At 35.1% G+C, this 20,259-nt stretch overlaps 1 protein-coding gene across 4 annotated transcripts in view; it reads right to left on the bottom strand.

Moving 5' to 3' along the window:
- Positions 1 to 20,259, bottom strand: part of cdin1 (CDAN1 interacting nuclease 1) — an 84,056-nt gene that overhangs the window by 63,716 nt on the left and 81 nt on the right. For 3 of the 4 annotated variants that reach the window (XM_058749056.1, XM_058749054.1, XM_058749055.1), the window contains exons 1-2: positions 20,185 to 20,259; positions 19,038 to 19,149 (exon numbers count right to left, since the gene is read on the bottom strand). The exon at positions 20,185 to 20,259 is cut by the window's right edge. In XM_058749056.1, the coding sequence (XP_058605039.1) occupies positions 19,038 to 19,149; positions 20,185 to 20,212 (140 nt within the window). In that variant the 5' untranslated portion in view covers positions 20,213 to 20,259. The remainder of the gene's footprint in view (positions 1 to 19,037; positions 19,150 to 20,184) is intronic. The other variant, XM_058749058.1, reaches the window with a different exon arrangement.

Raw genomic sequence — 20,259 nt, 5'->3', positions numbered from 1 at the left:
AACAAAAAACATGCATTAAGAGATGGGGGGGTGAAAAGATCAGGGTAAATTTAACTTATTTTGTCTTCAGGGAAACTTCTGTAGCCTCTGAAGGGCAGTACTAAATGAAAAAAATATGATATTTAGGCAACATAAGAAAAATGTACACATCTCCATTCTGTTCAAAAGTTTTCACGCCCCACCCCCGGCTCTTAATGAATGGTTTTTCCTTCTGGAGCATCAGTGAGCGTCTGAACCTTCTGTAATAGTTGCATATGAGTCCCTCAGTTGTCCTCAGTGTGAAAAGATCTATCTTAAAATCATACAGTCATTGTAGGAAAGGGTTCAAATACACAAAAATGCTGGAAAACCAAAGAATTTGTGGGAGCTGGGGGATTTTTCTGAAGAACAGCAGGCAGTTTAACTGTTCAGGACAAACAAGGGACTCATGAACAACTATCACTAAACAAAGAAAAACAGCTGTGGATCATTCAGCTAACAACACAGTATTAAGAATCAAGGGGGTGTAAACTTTTGAACAGGGTCATTTTTATAAATTCAACTTATTTTCTCTTGTGGTCTACATGCAAACATATTTTATGTTAAATATCTTATTCAGGCCATTACTAAATAAACAATAACATAAGTTTTGCATCAACCGGAGTACAGTACACAGAATACTGCATCCCAAAACGCAATGTTATATAAATCCTAGAACAATCATGCAAGCACATGGAAGAGCTTCAGCAGAACCTGAAGCCTGAGAAGCAGGACAGAGAGTCCAAACACGAGCTCACAGGAACATCCTGAAAGCATCCGATCATCCAATCGCAGTCCTGCTTGAGACTACTGGAAGACTGCAGTAAGCAAACATCCTCCAAACAACCTGAACTTAGAGCTGTCAGAGACGCAGAAGATCAAAACCACTGAATCTGTAACGATTCACTTGCTTTCTCAATGCACCAAAGATTACAATTCCTCATGGAAAAACTGCTGGAAATGAATTGTTTAAAAGAAAAATGGAATACTTTCAGCTCTCTCTATAATGTTTATTATATAATATTTAAGCAAGAACTGGTCAAATGTAAATGTATTCCTCAAATGCAAGGCAAGTTGCTTTGGATAAAAGTATCTGCCAAATACATTAATGTAAATTTAATGCATTTCATTTCAAATTGCTTGATGCAAGAAACAATCTAAAGTGGTCTGTCTTTTTCTTTTTCTTACCTAAGACACAATAGCAGAAGCATATTTGTAATCCTATGAATGCACCTAAAATATAGAACCAAATCATTAATCTATTCGAATACAGTCTGAATCTTCAAAAATCGTTCATGAATCGAATCGAGAAGAATTCACAGAACTGCAAAAAATGTCATATTCCACAATCCTCCTGAATTTAGGGAAAAGCCGTGCTCAAATAAAGAGCATCATTAGAAGGTCATAAAGAGCGTAACACTGATGGCCTACAGCGCGTCATTCCCAACATGATAAAACAGAAGGTCTGGAAACACAAGAGCGCTTTGGGAATCAGCCGCTCTGGCCATAATTACCCTCCTGACAGCCGTGTATGATGCATTAATACGAGCGCGTCTGAAACAGACCCCACACCTTCAACCGGATTCACCCCACAACTCAGCAGCCATTCAGAAGGAAAGAGAAATGATCAACAAAATCAAACACTCAAACACTGGTTTATCAGGATCAAATCACTTCTTTCACAACACACACCAAACAAATAAGAAAATATAAGCATAACACCTTTTCAGCTTTCAGTCGGTTAATGTGTTTAATCATGGACTGAACCGTTTCCAAGCGTGCCACTTTCACAAACTATTAATAATAAGAAATGGCAGCAATTAACCTAATGAATGCCACCTGGCTAATGGAGCGCCGGCACCGTCATATGTTCTGATAATAATGAGCGTTTGCCACAGATCCATACGTGAAGATCCCGTCACATCCGTCAGGGCGAAGCCTGAGCTCATTTCATTCCTAATGATTTTAAGGTCTTTGAGAAAAGCATTTAATGCCAGAATTGCTCCTGACTGTCTGCCAGGGTTAGCAGGAGTAAATGTAGTTTAATGCACAAACAACTGTGAGTGAACCTAAAGACACGACTTCAGTAAACATCTGGAGACAGAAGCACGCGTAAACAATCTGCAGCGGCGGTCCGAGTGTGTAACGTCTGATAATCCCATCTTACGAAGATTTCCCCCCTAAGTCAATATTTATCACTAAAGCAAAAACGCTTGTGTTTGTGCCTCATGCTCTACATATGCAAATTGGTCTAATTACACATGCAGATAAGTGCAAAGGAACATCTGCCTCGCCTCCATAGACAGTCAGCTATGATGAATGTGACGTATCGCACAACAGCGCAGACAGAAACTCGAGCCACACGCGTCTCGCTGCATCCAGAATCAAACCTCTTTCTGCTGGAAGCGGAAAAGTGTTCAAACGGTCTGAAGGTCTTGTGTGATGTGATAAAGCTAAAATTACACAAGGCTAAAATAAATATTTGAATGTGGAGCCATAATAAACAGAGTGAAGCACCATCATCTCATGTTATGGTCATCAGAGTATATTTGAGATGAAGCGTGTGTCAGTCTGATCAGTCATTTGACAACAGAAATTAAACCCAAAAATAGTTTATAGTTTAATAATATTTGCATTGAGGATGTCTACGATTGAATGTCATTTGATTACTATTTCTTTTTATTTGTAGCTTGAACTAAAATATCACACGATTCTTATCAAATGAATGATTCAATGTGACATCGGTGTAAAAGCACATTAATGAAACACTTGAGTTCAAAACTAAAGAACAGTCAAACCAATATTATAAAACAAATTTTACAAAATTCTGTTTGTATTTTTCCTACATTCCAAGTTCAACGTTTAAATTGTTATTTTAATGCTTTAACTCAATTTTAATAACCGAAAAACATGTTTAATCAACTGAATTTATAACACTTTCAAAAAATCTTAATGTTTTTTTCCCCAGATTTTTGTCATCTGTTGTTTTTCTAGATTCTCTTTTATGACTTAATAGAAATTTGTTAAAAACAGTAGTACTCAAATGAATGCATAATGTAAATCCATCTTAAAAATTTAAATAAATGGAAATTTAACAATTCCTCTGTATATCAGCAATTACTCTAACAATCCTCTTTTCTGAACCTTAAAAGGTGTCAGACAGATTTCTAAACTGCCTAAAACGTCCTGTATTTGGCTTTTTTCCTCTTCTCAAGTGATGACCGTTCTCATACATTATATGTACATGTATATTGCTTTGACCATTCTCTGTGGATCCTGATTGGTCGATTATGTAAAATGCCTGCACACTATTGGTTAACTAAATTTACTGTAACTTGATTAAACACTTTATAATAAGACTTGTTAACATTAATACATTAGGTATCATGAACTAACAACGGACAATACTTGTGTGTTTAAATAAAAATTAATGTTAATAATTTCTGCATAAACTTTTCTGCTTAATACATTTTTCACATTTGTAGCCCATAGATGAACGATTCCTAATGCAACTCTAAGCCAATAAACCATACAGAGATTATGAATACTGTAGAAGAGAATCTGCACACAGGACATTCACAGAGAGTCATTTTTTAAATGAACACGAGATGTTCTCCAGCTGTCGGAGTGGTTTCTCAATAGTCACCTCAAACACAGACACGTATAACACAATCCCAGCGCTAATTATGATCGGCCGTGAAAGGTGGCACTCGTAGTGCTTTCTGTGACAGGACGTGTTAAAGTTATTTTGGTCTGGCCTCCAAGAGTCATTAATGCAGTTCTCCTGAAAACTGTCAGCAAAGCCTCCCTTACCCATCATGCACTGGGCATTGGCGCTCCAGCGAGGAAGCAGATTACGCTGACCAGCAGCCTCCTGCCTGGAGCAACGTTACTCATGCTTGTGCCATTCTGGTCAATTTGTTCCATCCCAGAACTGCAACGGATCCCAGTATGCAAACACACAACCACAGGCCTAGCACGCATCTTTTTTTTAAGATTTATTTTTGCCATTTTCGCCTTTATTATGATAGGACAGATCACAGCTGACAGGAAGTGAAGTGGGAGAGAGATGGGGGGGCGGGATTGGGAAAGGTCCTCGAGTCAGGATTCGATCTGGGGATGCACTGGATGTTGCAAGCTTTTGTTTACGGTAGCAAGTTGGCATTGTTTTTTTTGCAGAGGTGAAAAACACATTTCACACTTTTCATAATAACATAAAATGTCTTTAACCTGCATTTGTAAACCAATTTTTCTAAAAAAAAAAAAACACAGTGACACTTGTACAAGTGAAGAAATTAAGATAAAAGTACCATAACTTTCCTACTGTAAAGTAAAATAATCATTGTGAATATTCATTTTTCATTTACATTTATTTTAAAGTGCAGCTGTAACAATAGTAATGTCTTAGGGGAATAATAATAATAACTTGTTGATATTATTATTATACTCTAATGGTTTGGCTTCCTAAAGCATCAGTGTGAAAGTAATGTAGACTGAAACACTACACCGGAAACTAAAAAGAGGCTTGAGTTCACTTTAAAGTCCAGCTACAAAGCAATGTTTTTTACTTTATTCAGTTCTGGACACTGAAAATTGGTCTGAACTCTTCATCTCGAACTCTGTGTGCACCAGATTGATGCACTTAACTTTCAGATGTAGAGAGAGAGAGTAACCCCTTTCCTGTGGGAGACACTGAAGGGACATCATTACCATGCTACAGAAACAGTGCACATGATGTCACGTCCTGTGTGTCACAATTATTAACATTACATCTTTCTGACAGCCAGGGTGAGAGGAATTATAAACAGTTGTACATAAAAGGTTGAAAACACAGATGAATATTATGTTGTTGTTAATTAAAATAAGTTAATTAGAAAAATAAAACCACAATGGATTGAATAGCAAATCAACAGACAGTGTCAAATTGATGACCTGACTTTAATTTCTGGCACAGTTAAGGAGGTCAGATCATTTTTGTGTTTTCATGTATGCCGTTTTCTCCTCACCGCACAATCTTGGCAAAGCATGACAGGACTCACTACACGAAAGAATTTCATTCCGGTTCTTGCAAATCAAGGATGCTTTCAACATATCAGTCTTGACACCCTGAAAATGCATTCTCGCTCACAGCCTCCTCTTTCACAGGGCTGTTTTCCTCTGGTCTGACCACATAAACGCTGGCAGCTCTGTGATTAGAGAGAGAAGCCACAGGCCCGAGCTGACAGATCCGCTTCTGTTCACACCGAGAGAGGAGAGGAGAGCACAGCACTCCAGATCTGACGTCACTGGACCAGCGTCTGAACGCAGCACAGTCCAGGGAGGAGCATCTTGGACATTTTGACCATCTGAGCATCCACTGCATCACTTCTCATGTTTTTTCCCTCAGTGTTTTGGAACATGAGCATCTCAAGTTAAAATAACTAAATGTTTTAACACTCTGTGTTGCTGTTGCTCTACACTGAAATATTTCATATTTTTTAAATATTTTTGTTGAATAGTTGTTTGATCTCATATGACCTAAGGTAAGGGCCTGCAATACCGTGTTTTGACCAGAGTGGCACTGCAGCACAAAACTGTAATTCAGCCTTCCTGCATGCAAACCAACAAAGAACGAGAAGCTCAAATTAAGCCACTACTTTTTAATGGTTAAATTAAATTGTATTAATCAAAAAGCATGTCTATGTCTAATTAAAATCATGAAACTTAATTTAACATTAATTTATAAAAGAAATAAAAAAAAAAACATGTTTAGGGCCCTGTGAAATGTTTTATTTTTTCCAACCTTATGTTTTATTGTTACCAAATTCTGTGTTTTGCATGTCTAACAAGTTTCATTTATTCTTACAATAGCCCTATGATTCTTTTCCCTCAGAAATTCTGTGTTGTATATTGCAATTTAAGGCATAAAACATTCATTTAATTTATCTTTTAATTAATTAAAATTAAACAAATTAGATTTTTTAGAAAATAAATGGGATTTAATATTACAATTAAAAACATTGAAGAAATATTGTATGATTATCCCTTAAAAATAAGGTTTTAATAATTTTAGTAGTAGCCTATTACATACATTCTACTGAACAATAGTAATGTAGGCTATTTCTGCCGCAATGGCTTCAAGGTAAACCGAACTTTTATTTTGATGGGTTGCCGTGAATACCTTTACATTTTTGTGTGTATATGATATGAGGATAGTTTTACTCAAAAGAAACGGTCAAATGCTCATGAAGTGACTCTCAGAGCAGTTCTAGAGATGTTGTTCATGTATTTATGTCCTCATTAGTGAGACGGAAGATGCTAATATCACCGCAAGCGTCACATGCCGTCGTGTAAATAAGATAAATAACATAAGACTATTTAGTTTGTTTAATAAAAGAACAAGTTATTGACCTGTTCTATAGGAAAGATAGCTTTAAATGACTTCTGTTGTGATCTGGCGCTATAGAGAAAATAAAATTAACTTGACGTTCAAGGGGGCGGGGGGGCTAATATAATGGCAGGGGAAACACTGATGTGGTTAAACGTACTTGCACCTCAGATTTTATGCTTTTATGACTGAGTTTAATGTAAACACAGCCCATTGTAAACACTTGTAATTCACTTCAACCTTTTTGAACTTTATGAATGATTATTTTAGGTTTATGTGGTGCATGTGTAAGGAATTGGAAGCAAGCAGAGTACGGCTGTTTCTGAAGCATGCAGTGCCATCTGCTGTTAAAAACAGCTCAGAATCGATTTAAGAGAGAATGGCGATGCATTGGCAAAATCTCAGAATGTGGATTTTTGCACGAGCTCTGCAATCGGCACTCAAGTCACACCACATTTATTTATATAACATGTTATGCAATAGATTGCTTTAAAGCAAGCAAGCAGCTTTTCATTATCATTCATGAAAAAGCTTTCACTTAGAATTACAACTTGATTTTCTGCTTTAAAGCAGCTCTATATGTATCTGAATTTGTATAACTAAGTATTTTAACAGTATTGTAAAATCTGAATAATCAAATCAAAGCCTACTGATTAAACGGTGAAAAAAATAAATAAATAAATAAATAAATAAAACGGTGATTGGTCGATTAATCGTTCTAATAATTGAATTGAATTAATCTGAATTGAACTGAATTGAATTCATTTGATTAATTGATTATCAAAATAATTATTTGTTGCAGTCCTAAAGTACACTGTCCCAACTGGATCCTGTCAGATCCTGCAGTGCATCGTTCCCAATATGCCAGAATAAGGTTCTATGAAATCTGTTTTTTTTTCCCATTTGCTCCATTTTAATTTTACTAGATTCATTTATTTTCTATTTAGATTTCAGAGAGACTAGCAATAGGCCCTTTTCACAATGATGTCAGCTAACTTCTGCTTTCCCGCAAAGCAGTGTATCTGTACTTATTAAATATTTATTTCTGAATTACATTGTTATAAAAAAAGGGAAAATTATAGACCCAGTTTTATTGATATTTAAATAGAACAAGCTTGTTATATTGAACTATTCTTGTACAGGCGCTGTATTAAGCAGGACATAAATTACTGAATGAAAAGGCTTTCCGTTACCACATGCAAATGTCTAAAACGTTTGTTTATTTAACAAATATATCTAACCAACTTCATCTAACTGTAATAAAGACAGTAAACATTGTGCCAGAGTTTCCAACTCCTCCCTCGACCTCAAACAGCAAATCTCGCCGGTAAATTAGTTTGAGATGCCAGACGCCTCTCCTTGAATAAGGACGACAGTAGACAGCGGCAGTGGCAGATGTACAAGCGTCTGGGTGAACTGCATGCTGGTAGCGATAGTGCTTTCCTATGCTGGTGGAAGTAAGAAACCCTGCTTCACGTCAGAGCGGAAGTTGTGTGACGTCATGTGAAAACGGCCTATAGTAAGGGCGTGTTCACACTTGGCGTCTTTTTTGACTAGAAAAAGTTGACAAGAGCGCTTTTTAATAAAATAAAAAGCTGGCAGCGTTTTGGTTACAAATAGCAGCCGAGGGTGTCTTTTGTTGCTATAACAACAGCTGCAACGGTAGCTAGCGCTGTGTGCTGCAGAAATGTCGGCTTTTGAAGTTAACGGGGAGGGTGTCGGTTCACAACGACGTTTGTGGGAGCGCGACATTATACGGGGAAGGAAACTGTATGGTGCTTCCAACAATTTAGTCCAGGAGCTCCGGTTGGATGATGCACGGTTTCATACTATTCCTTGTGCTCCGAAACTAGTACGATCTGTCTTCTCCTTTTTTCTTGTTGTTTTTGTTATGGAAACGATTCGCTACTCGCTTGTCATTGGTCAGCTGTCAAAAAGACGCTTTTTTCAGAAAAGTTAAACTTTTTTCAACTTGAAAAGACGCTCTGAGCTGCAGAAAAAGACGCCGGAGGTAGCATTTTAAAAAGCACTCAGGACTTTTTTGAAAACACCGCTTACTCCATAGGATTATAATGTAAAACAGACGCTGGCAGCTTCAAAAAAGACGCCAAGTGTGAACACGGCCTAAGTTAGCTTTGAAAGCATAAGATTCCACCCTCCCTGTAAATCACTCTCCAAAGCCACGCCTCCTCCAGAACACATGACCACACGCACGCGGAGCAGTGACACGATGAGAGAAGGCATTGACTCCATCAGATTAGCTCATGTCTCGTTCACCGCTGAAAAACATTACAGTACAAAGCATGTAATATTACAGTAATAACGCCTTCCATCCTCGCTCGTTCTGCAATAGCGTAATGGAGTGCTCTGATGACATGTGTCTGCAGGAACAGGGTGTGTGGAGGTGTGCAAATACACAGGTTCACAGGCAGGTAGAGCAGCCTATCATAGCCCTGAGCCCTCGGACCGACAAATATGATTGGATGAACATTTTATGGTCCTACACCTTCCACAGACAATATAAATAAAAAAAATATATAATTTTAGGGCCTTATGAAATCCATTTTTCCCCCCTCAAATTGTTTTATTTATTTTTTTATTATTATTCTGGATTCCTTGTTAAATTAAATTTTGGTAATCTAAAAGTATGTCTAATTAAATTGAAACAATGAAACTTATACAATTGAACAAAAATGTATTTCAAATTTAAATAAAATTATTTTTTTTAGGGCCCTATGGAATGTGTTTTTTTTTTCCCCAAATTTTGTGTTTTCTGTTTAAATGTTTCTGGATTTATGATTTAATCACAATTAATCAAAAACAGTGGTAATCAAATGAAGGCATTTTTTTTTTTTTTATAATTTGTTTGGGAAATTTTTTTGATATTCCTTAAAAAATAGTTTCAATAATCTTATTATTACAACTACTTTGATAAGTACATATTTATTTATTTATTTTTTGCTTTAAACCAATATTCTATTTTGACAGGTTATCATGAATACCTGTGTGAAGATCTGTGTGTATTTGGCGATAGTTTTATTCCGTCAGCAGTTTGCACATCATGGAAATCAAAGGGCCGTTCCAGTGTAGTCACCTGAACTAATCGCACAGTTGTTAATTGCTGTCACTTCCGAGTCCTCAGGTACTCGTTCCCACAGTCTGCTTCTGAGTTCATGAAACAGCAGCCAAACCACACACAAGTGACGCTAAAGCAGTCAGACTCAGCAGGCCTGGTGAAATGAGGCTGGTTAACGTCAGTCCCACTCGGCCGCTGGATTAACAGGCATGTAATGGGAGGATAACGGGCAGATGAGCGATAAATAATCAATGAGGAGCACTTCTGCGAGTGTGCCATCACAAACACACCGTCTGCAGCCAAGCAATCAGCATATCAATGGCACAGCGGCCTCCGCACGGATCGCGCTAGATAAACCCCCGATAACAGAGAAATTAACAAATGCTTGACATTTGCTCGACATCCATTATTCTGACACTTCTTCAGGATTTCAAAAGCCTGAGTGCATCCTTAATCAAAATTCATATTCCCCAAGCGAGCCACTGGCACCATATTGCAGCCCGCCTCAGCGCTGATGAAAACGACACATTAGGGCCCGTTTCAGACGCATTAAGGGCCTTGGCGTGTGCAGATTCGAACACGCCCAAACGGGGAGCATCTGCCCGAGTCCCGCTCCCAACATCTCCCGTATTCCTCCTCATTCCGGCTCCAGAGACATATGCAAACTGGGTGGAACGGCATTTTAAAGAGGGCCGATCATTACACCCAAATTCATTCATGGGGTTGTACGGGGCCCGGCCGCGGCCCCTCTCAGGGGAGGAGTGACAGCGCCCCATATGATCCGGACGGCACTCTGAAGAGCACTTCATTTCCAATTCTAATGCTGAGGAGTCAGAGGAAAGGCCGGGCCGATGTCACCCCCGCCAGCCGCCCATCACGGCCCGCTCCGCGCGGGATTTGCATGCGTCTCCATTGTGAGACGGGGAGACTGACAGCACCGTGTCCAATTCACACTCCCTTCAGAACAGCCAGAGCTCGGGCCGCGAGAGGCCTGGCTGACAGATGACTCCAACATCTGTGTTACGGGAGCGTCCGGCAGACGTGTGACAGGAGGACACGCTGCTTAGATACATACGCTTCAGACGCATATGAGGATTCATTCATATAAACGACTGCACAGATGTCATTTAATCACAATTAATTGCATATTAACATTTGTAAACTATATGTAAAATATATTCACATGTTGAAAACCAAAAAAAAGTGGAGGGGGGGGGACTAATAGTACTATTTTTATTTATCATTTATTAAGGAGAACCTTATTAATCTTAATGATTAATGGGTGCTGCCATCAGGTTGCTAAACTTCTGATGTGCTTTGGTTTCTGGGGTGTTCTGGCTGACGGTTAAAGATGCTTTAATTCTTTGTAATTTTTTGACTGTACTAAAGCATTAAAGGGGTCATATGATGTTGCTAAAAAATAACATTATTTTGTGTATTTGATGTACCGCAAAGTATTTACGCAGTTTAAGGTTCAAAAAAACACATTATTTTGCAAATACTGCGATTCAAAGTGATTCAGTACTCACAGATACAGAAACATAGTATTGTTGCAATAAATGAAAAATTGCATACAAAAAATAAATAAATAAATATAAAAATATAAAAAAACATGTTTCTAAACAATCTTCGTAATCAGACAAATCTGTAATTAGTCACTCAGAAGTAATTTGTCACCTAAACGCATGTTTAGTTCAGAGGCCAGACAAATATCTAGGGCTGTCGCGATTCGTCAATTTTATTCGACTATTTGATTTTTAAAAATCCTCGACTTCATTTTGCTCGCGTCGACTAACCGGCAAAATACCGGAAGTGGCGCATTTCACAGACAAGAATCCATGAAACACATTATTAGACTGTTTTCCAAGGCTGCATGATATAGTAAACCCATTTAAAAATCATAATTAAGCATTATTGTGAATTCACAAATGCTATGATTTAATTAAATAATTATATGCGATGCAGTTCTAATACAGTATGCGCTTTAATTATTTACGTGTGTGTAGGTTAAGCACACCGTTCACAGTAGCTCCACAGAAACTGTTATCATTTACATCTGAACTCCAGCTCTGCGTGTTGTTATGAGTTTGGGTTTATTATAACGTTCATCTAGGAACGCAACGTGCTCCATTTCATCAGATTTGTAATGTAAATAATTTATAAATCTACACAAACATCGCGGTTTCAAAATAAAAGCTCAAACCCTCACTCTGAGTTTACAGGTTTTGATGTCCACATATGCATTTAATTACAGCGGCTATAGCATTCCTGTCCTAAAGAAATGGCCAAATATTAAAGATTAAGTGGACATTTGAATTAAATGGTTCTTGGTCAATATTAAACAAGGATTAGATCGCACAGTAATGTGTAAAAACAATCATCAGGCCGGAGCCCCCTGCAGGCCTTTGTTGTAATGCGTAATCTACATTGTTTATAACACTTTATGTATTTTAACAGTTTTGTTCAATAAAACCATATGATTTCTTGCTTTTGATACTTTATTTGAACTAATTATTACTGCATCATTGCTATTATACATGTATTTTAAGTAATTTTAAAAGCTATTGTTCACTTAAATCTATTTTTATTACCACAAAAAAAAAAAAAGAAAAAGATTGATTACAGGGCCCTATGAAATCTGTTTTATTTCCAAATTCAGTTTTTTTTTTTTTCCATTTTCATTTTTCTATAATCTTTCTTTTAATAATCAAACGCATCTCTAATTAATTGATTTCATATTTAAAAAAGTAGTTTTTTTAAATAATTTTTTTTTTTCAGAAATACTGCACATTTACATTTTTCACCTAAATAAATTCTTGTAAATAATATTTCTGGTAAATACTCCTTTAAAAAGTGTTTTTTGATTATAATTTTATTATTAGTAGACTAGAACACGTGGATATGTTGTCGTTCTTACACTATAATATTGAACTTTGATTTCAGTGATTTGGACACTTGCTTCTTGCACTCTACGTACACCAGTTACACTTTTTCACACTCACAAAATGTACTACTTGCAGTCAAATCTTGTTATATTATACATCACTGCATGCCATCAAATAAAACACTTACTGCATTTAAAAAAAAAAAAAAACATTCAAATGTGTTGCTAAATTGTTGAAATATTAACTTAATCTCAGAGGGGACTATTTTATATTTAAGACTATATTTATATTTAAGATTTTATATTTATATTCAGCTGACAAAAAAGTTGGGATCACTGCTGTAGATCATCAGAGCATCATGGAGATCATTGGAGGAGACCTCTATTGACTTGCACTAGTAAGAAACAGCCTTGCACTGCCTTAGCAACCACCCAAAACACCTTAGCAACACGCCTGAGAGAACTCAAATATCCTTAAACACTCAGACAGCTGTGGAGACCAACACTGCAGGCAAACACAACTCTCTCATTTTCTTGACAAAATGAATAAAGTGAATTCGCTTGAGATCCAAACACTCTACCCAATAAATGCCTGTTCACACCAAAGATGATTTATAATGATAACGATAGAGTTTTTAAAAATAATGATTTTAAATGTAGAATTCTTTAAAATTGTTAAATCTATAACGATAACATCACAGAGGAACAATATCACTGCAATCAGCTTTATTTTAGTATCACTGAAATACTATTATAGTTTTTATTAATATTATTAATATTTAATAATATTTCTTATTTTTATATTTAAACAAAATTCATATTTTATATTTCATTTTAATTTTACTTAAAGTTTAAGTAATAGTGTTGTGCATTATAATTTTTTGTAGTTTTTGGATTATATATAGTATATATCTATTTAACTATATATGTGTGTATATATTTGCTGTTTTTTGGATCAAATAAATGCAGGCTTGGTGAGCAGAAGAGAATTCTTAAAAAAAACATAAAAATCTTAGTGACTGGTAGTGTGTGTGTGTATATATATATATATATATATATATATATATATATATATATATATATATATATATATATTTTTTTTTTTTAACTCAAATTAAACTAAAATTAGTTGAAAAATGATTAGCTAAGATTTTTTTTTTTCAGTGAATCTTTTTTTCTTCATGTTTTTAATTTTTGTTGTAGTTAACTATAATAACCCTGACTTGAATCGCTTTCAAAACACTGACAGCCAATCAGAATCCATCCTGCTTTAAAGAGCTCCAGCATTTAAAGCGACAGACGCAAAACTGCATCGCAATTATAATAAACAAAACATTATCATCAGCTGGTGTTGATGCTGCTAATTTAGTTATATAACACGAGCCTTAACAAAAAAGCAGTATATTCGACACAAAATTTTGCACACATCACTGTATGAATAAGGCACCTATAGATATGTGTGTGTGCGCGTCTGAAAGGACAGGCTGAGGTTAAACATGGGTGTGTGTGTGCAGCGATGCAGCGTTCAGGAGATGACGGAGCATGCAGTCGGGATGAGCTCAGGGCCGCTCTGACAGAACGGATGAGGAACGACAGAAGACGCCAGTATTTACGGAGGCCCGCTCTGCCTCTCGAACGGGGGGTGTATTGGCAGGCCTGAGCGCATGCTAAGAGATGATGGATGGCCCAGTCGATGTGTTGTGTCTTAAGAGGCCAGATTCCTGCCAGCCCAATCACGAAGCCTCCAGAGCGCCGCTCAGCTGATTGGACGAGCACAATGATTGTGTGACAACTAGGGCTGCACGATATTGGAAAAAAAAAAACTCAAATTGCAATATTTTGTTTTTCTGCGATATATATTGCTATATATAAAAAAAAAAAAAAAAACAGATGACATGAATGGCTCTATTTGGAAAAAAATAATCAAAGATTGGGATGATTTTGCAGGTGGGTAAATCAGCATAGAAAATAATCTAATTACAAGCATAGATGAATAAAACAGAACAAAGATACAAATGAAATAAACAGTGCTTTATATTTTTCAGGTAAGTCTAACAGTATTCAGTACAGAAATCAAATAATCAAATGTAAAGTAACACTGCATAGTCTTCACTGTATAAATTAAATCTAATAAATCTATGTTAAAGCTACAAAAGTGATTTTTCTCTGTGTTTTGTTGTTTGATTAATATTCATGACACAGAAAGCCTCAGGAACATTAAACTGCTGTGAATACACTGTTACACATCCGTTTTCCTTCTCAAATTTTTTTCCAAATTCCGTTTTTTCTGTTTTAATTTTTCTGGATTCCATTTTTTTTTTTTCTGTTTTAATATTTATGGACACCTTTTTAAAGGTTAAATTGAATGTTATTAATCAAAAAGCATGTCTAACTAATTAAAATCATTAAGCTTACATAATTTCAGATCAATTTATTAAAAGTTTAACAAAAAATTACATGTTTAGGGCCCTATTTTTTTTTCTCACCATATGTTTTATTGTTAAATTCTGCTTTAGCATGTCTAATTATTTGAATGCATAAAAACAACTTAATTTATTCAAATTTATTCTTACAGTAGCCTTATAAAATGTTTTTAATTACATCCAATCATCCATTAATCAATCGATTAAATCACATCCAAAATAAGTTTTTGTTTACAAAATATGTGTGTACTGTGTATATTTATTATGTATATATAAACACACACATGTATATATTTAAGAGAAATGTTACATTTATATATTCAATACATTTATATATGATATAATTTATATGAATATAAATATATACACGTAAATACATGTAAATATTTTCAAAATATATGCTGAATGTGTGTGTTTATTTTGGATGCGATTAAACGCGATTAATCGTTTAACAGCACTAAAAACAATTTTATTTATTTTACATTCGAACAACAGTAACGTATCTCCGGCTCAATGTCTTCAAGTGAAACCAAACATTTATTTTGATGGGTTGCCGTGAATACCTTAACATTTTCAGTGCATGTATATGACACTGGTTTTACTTAAATGAAACGGTAAAATGCTCATAAAGTGACTCTTGGAGCAGTTCTGGAGATGTTGTTCATGTATTTATGTCCTCAGATGCTGAAATCACACGAGCGTCACGCGCTTCAGTGTGTGTGTAGTAAACAAAAGCACGCGTCTGCACCATTCATTCACAGAATTCATATTTAAATAATCTTATACTAGTCCATATCGTGATTTGATTTAAGTGTAATGACCTACTTTTGATTAATTCGTTCAAAATTTGACAAATCCCGTGACATTCCGCGTTATACAGTAAATTCAGTTTTTATGACTGGATTCTGCGATTCCGTCCACGTTTTCCACATCATGGAAATCATAGGTCGCTAAGTAAACTGATGCCTCGTTCTGTTTATGACTGACACAAAGCTCAAATAATTCGCAACAGTCACTTTGACGCATTTGGTGTAGACACGGTGTCTGTGTGTGAGAAAACGATCAGTATATATTAGTGCCGTCAAACAATTAATCACGATTAATCACATCCAAAACGAAAATTGTTTACATAATATATATATACAGGGCTTGACATTAAGCATTCTCATGTGGTTGTCCTTCGGACAAGTAAATTTGTCATTTACTTGTCCGAGTATAAAAGTTACTTGCCCGGAGAGAAAAAATTAAGTTAAATTGAGTTATAAATATAATTATTTATTGTAGTTATACAAAACACATTTAGTTTATTTAGATTTTTCTTTTTAAATGAAATAATGAACAAAATAATAAAGTGTGATAATACTATTATATTTTAAAATAAAAAGTTAGAATTAAATACAAATACAATTATTTTACAGTAAACTTAAAAATAAAATGCTAATATATGCTAATATATATATATTTTCATCTTTTTCAAACTTAAATTTAAAAAATTTTAATTAGTTAAATTTAATCAGCCAATTAGTATAATAAGACATTTGGGCTGTTACCAAACAAATGAAATCAGTATCAACAAAATTCATCTTTGCAATGCAGAAGAAACAGAAGCTGCATCTGAAGTGGAATAGATATATTTACCCACTGTTTAATGCAGCTCTGAGGGACATGGAATGCTTTAACCTGCAGTTACAAATCAATAAATAATGTTTTGATACATAAAACGTTGTATACTGATATCTGAAATTATTTATTTATTTATTTTTTTTAAATACTGTAAATGTGAAATTAAAACCACCAGTAGGTGGCACCAAGTCACTGTTAATAAGTGAGTCATTGCAACTGAACCGAATCATTTAAACGGTTGATTCATTCAGGCACAAAACACCGTCATGTTGCTCAGAGACGCAAAACAGCACTGTGGCTGTGTTTGGAGTTATTTTTGTTGGTGAATAGAGCAAAAACAGGCAATATGGTGTCTAAAACGTAAGTGTCTTAATGTTAACTTCTTGTTTACTGAACTGTTATCACATTTGTAATCATGATGATTTTTGAAGGAAAAAAAAAAAAAAAACGGCGTTCGATCTTCGTGTGATATTAACTATATGAAATGATATAAATGCATACATTTTCCTCCCCCATATCTTTAATTTTCTGATCATTCTTCATGCATTGTAATTGTAATACTGATTCATGCAGTGAAAGAATGCACGTGAGCTAGTCTAACCTATACGACTTTACGTAACTATGCGTGCACTCTTTGTTTGATACTTGCAATATACTCGTTAAAACAACAATTACGAAATTATCGCAAACGATATATAATCGCATACCCCTATAACAAAGGCTATATCACAAATAAAGGCAGTTATTATTGTTTTTGGTATTGACTTTTTCAAGTGACTTGTCCGATTGGGCAAGAAAATTTCTCTTTCACTTGCCCGTCCAAAACATTCACTTGTCCCGGACAAGCATTAATGTCGAGCCCTGTATGTATACAAACACATGCATGTATATATTTAAGAAAAATATGTTTATATATTAAATATATTTATTATATAATGTAAAATATAAGAAAATAAATGTATAAATGTATATATACACATGTAAATATTTTCAAAATATATACTGTATGTCTACATATTTATATATACATAATAAATATACACAGTACACATAGATATATTATGTAAACAAAAATGTATAAATATAACGATCAGTATACTAAACAACGCACATCGCGATATCGATGCTGAAATGATATATCATGCAGCCCTAGTAAAAACCGTCCAGCCAACTCAAACAACACTAACAGGGCTCTCGGCTTCGGTTTGGGTTGTACTTCTGGCCGTCGGAAAAATAAACGCAAGCGCTGAACCTGCCTGCAAGACAAAACACGGCGCGAGCGCGAACGAACGAGGCCATATATCAGGATATTCCAGGAGGACAATGGCATATAAAGCAGCACATCTGGGGCACGAGACTAATACACACTACATTCTCCAAACTGCTGACGCCAATAAGAGCGGCGCGCTGAGGGTAGACGTGTATTCCTGCGGGACACAGGGCCGTACTCTAGCTGTGATTACAGCACGATGAAAACAGGAAGCTCCTGCTTCATATGACTTTCTAAGTGACCTCTGAAGAACGGCGGCGTCTCAGGGGTCTGGCGGGATTACATGTGTTACATTCAATAAAGACACGCTCTCATTGTCACGGACACAACACACACACACAAACAATCATCATATTCACCATAAGAAAGCCCTATTTGATGGCAAATTATTAGATTAGATTAGATTAATAAAATACAGGCTTGAGCTCAAATGTGTCAGGTTTTGCGTCTCTAGATATTTGGTCTAATAAAACATCACAGTAAGAAGTAGGGCTGCACGTTTAATTGAAATAAAGCTGAAATCATTATATGGCTTTGTCCAAAGGCTCTGATTTAATTAAATATGTGTGCTGGATGTTTCACAGTGAAGCACAGCAATAAATATCAGTGCTGTAATTTTATAATGTATTCATAAAATTATTATTATTATATTACAGTATTATTATACTATTTTTCTTAAATACTCATTTTATTTTTATTTTTGTTATTTGGTCATTTTTATATTTTTATTTTGCAAAAATAATAATAATAATAATAACAATAATAATAAAACTATTATTATTATTTATAGTTGTGTTGATATAAATCACAACATTTTGGCCAAACTGTACAGCCTTAATCCAACAGTAATAATTCTTATTTTGTTTTTATTTAGTCATTTTAATATTTTTATTTTGTAATAATAACAATATTATTATTATGGACAGCCATATTGATATAATCACTAAATTCTGGCCAAATTTGGCAGCCCTACAATAATCACAGCAAATCTGGATTTTTTTTTTCTTCCTTAAATTGCATTTTAAATTGCATTTTTAAATTGCATTTTAAATTGCATTCCTTAAATTGCATTTTAAATCACTTTTAGAATTGTTTTTAATTGTGTGGGGGATCGTGCAGCTCTGGTAAGAAGGACATCAGGTTTATTCTGAACAAATTTATAATATATGAGTTGGTATTGAAAGCACAAAAATAACACAATTATATTTAATAAGCCTGCATTAAAGTCAACCAGCACACTGATCATAATCTCTGTAAACGACTCAGCTCGAGTTCATATGTTGATCAATAGGCCAGATTCATCAGTGCGAAGGCGAGCATGTAAACGGAAGCGTTCTGCAGCATGTTGTGATGTGATGCGGTGTGATGGAGCTCACTGTGGGAACTGAGTCTGCAGCGTCTTCATGCACTGCCTTGTGGGTCGCAACTGCTCCACGAATCTCCCAATCGCTCGGTACTCGGCTCTGCAGATCTGCATCACCGGCTTATCTGGAAGAAAACAAACACTTTTGTGACCCTGGACCACAAAACCAGTCATAATGGTCAATTTTTAGAAATTGACATTTATACATCATAAATAATCTTTCCATTGATGTATGGTTTGTTAGGATCGGACAATATTTGTCTGAGATACAACTAAAATCTGGAATCTGAGGGTGCAAAAACATCTAAATATTGAGAAAATCACCTTTAAAGTTGTTCAAATGAAGTTCTTAGCAATGCATATTACTAATCAAAAATTATTTATAGTATTATATAGCTTTGATATATTTACGGTAGGAAATTTACAAAACATCTTCATGGAACATGATCTTTACTTAATATACTAATGATTTTTGGCATAAAAGAAAAATGCATAATTGAGACCCATACAATGTATTGTTGTCTATTGCTACAAATATACCTGTGCTGCTTATGACTGCTTTTGTGCTGCAGGCTCACATAGAAAGACTTGTGTCAGCTCCACAATATCGGTTTAAAATCATTTATTTCTATATTTCTAAATAAATAGAAATTGATAATCAAATTCATACCCTCTGTAATCAGTGTAACCCTTAATAAAGTCTTTAAAGGCACAATGATTATCATGTAACAGTCCCTTACAATATTTACCATGGTAAACACTTCGTTTTGTTTCTACTATCAAATACATTTATATGTTTCTCTGATATTATTTGATGACAGTGGTGTATAATACCAGTGTTTTACTGTAGTAATTAGCAGTGCTGGTTACCATGGAGACTTTGAATTATATTCAGAGGAAGTGAATTACCAACACATCTACGTTACTGGCTAATTAAACATCGAGTGTGTGCGATTTATTTCTAAACACTAAGTAAAACATCTAGTAAAATACATAGAGAGATATTAAATACTTTTAAATTAATTCTAAATTTAGCAGACGCGTAAATATACACGTGAAGAGAAAATACAATGTTTATAGTATGTGTATAAGTTAATCATAAACATGAAGAGAGCTGTCAGCTCACACACACACACACACACACTGCAGCTGTACTGTACCTGCGACAGCCGACACAGAATCCATCATAAACACCCCAAAAATGATTAAAAACACTTTAAAATCCAAACAACATT

The sequence above is a fragment of the Onychostoma macrolepis genome, chromosome 17 (genome assembly GCF_012432095.1).
Source record: "Onychostoma macrolepis isolate SWU-2019 chromosome 17, ASM1243209v1, whole genome shotgun sequence".
Classification (NCBI taxonomy): Eukaryota; Metazoa; Chordata; class Actinopteri; order Cypriniformes; family Cyprinidae; genus Onychostoma; species Onychostoma macrolepis.
This window is presented reverse-complemented; position numbering and strand designations above follow the sequence as displayed.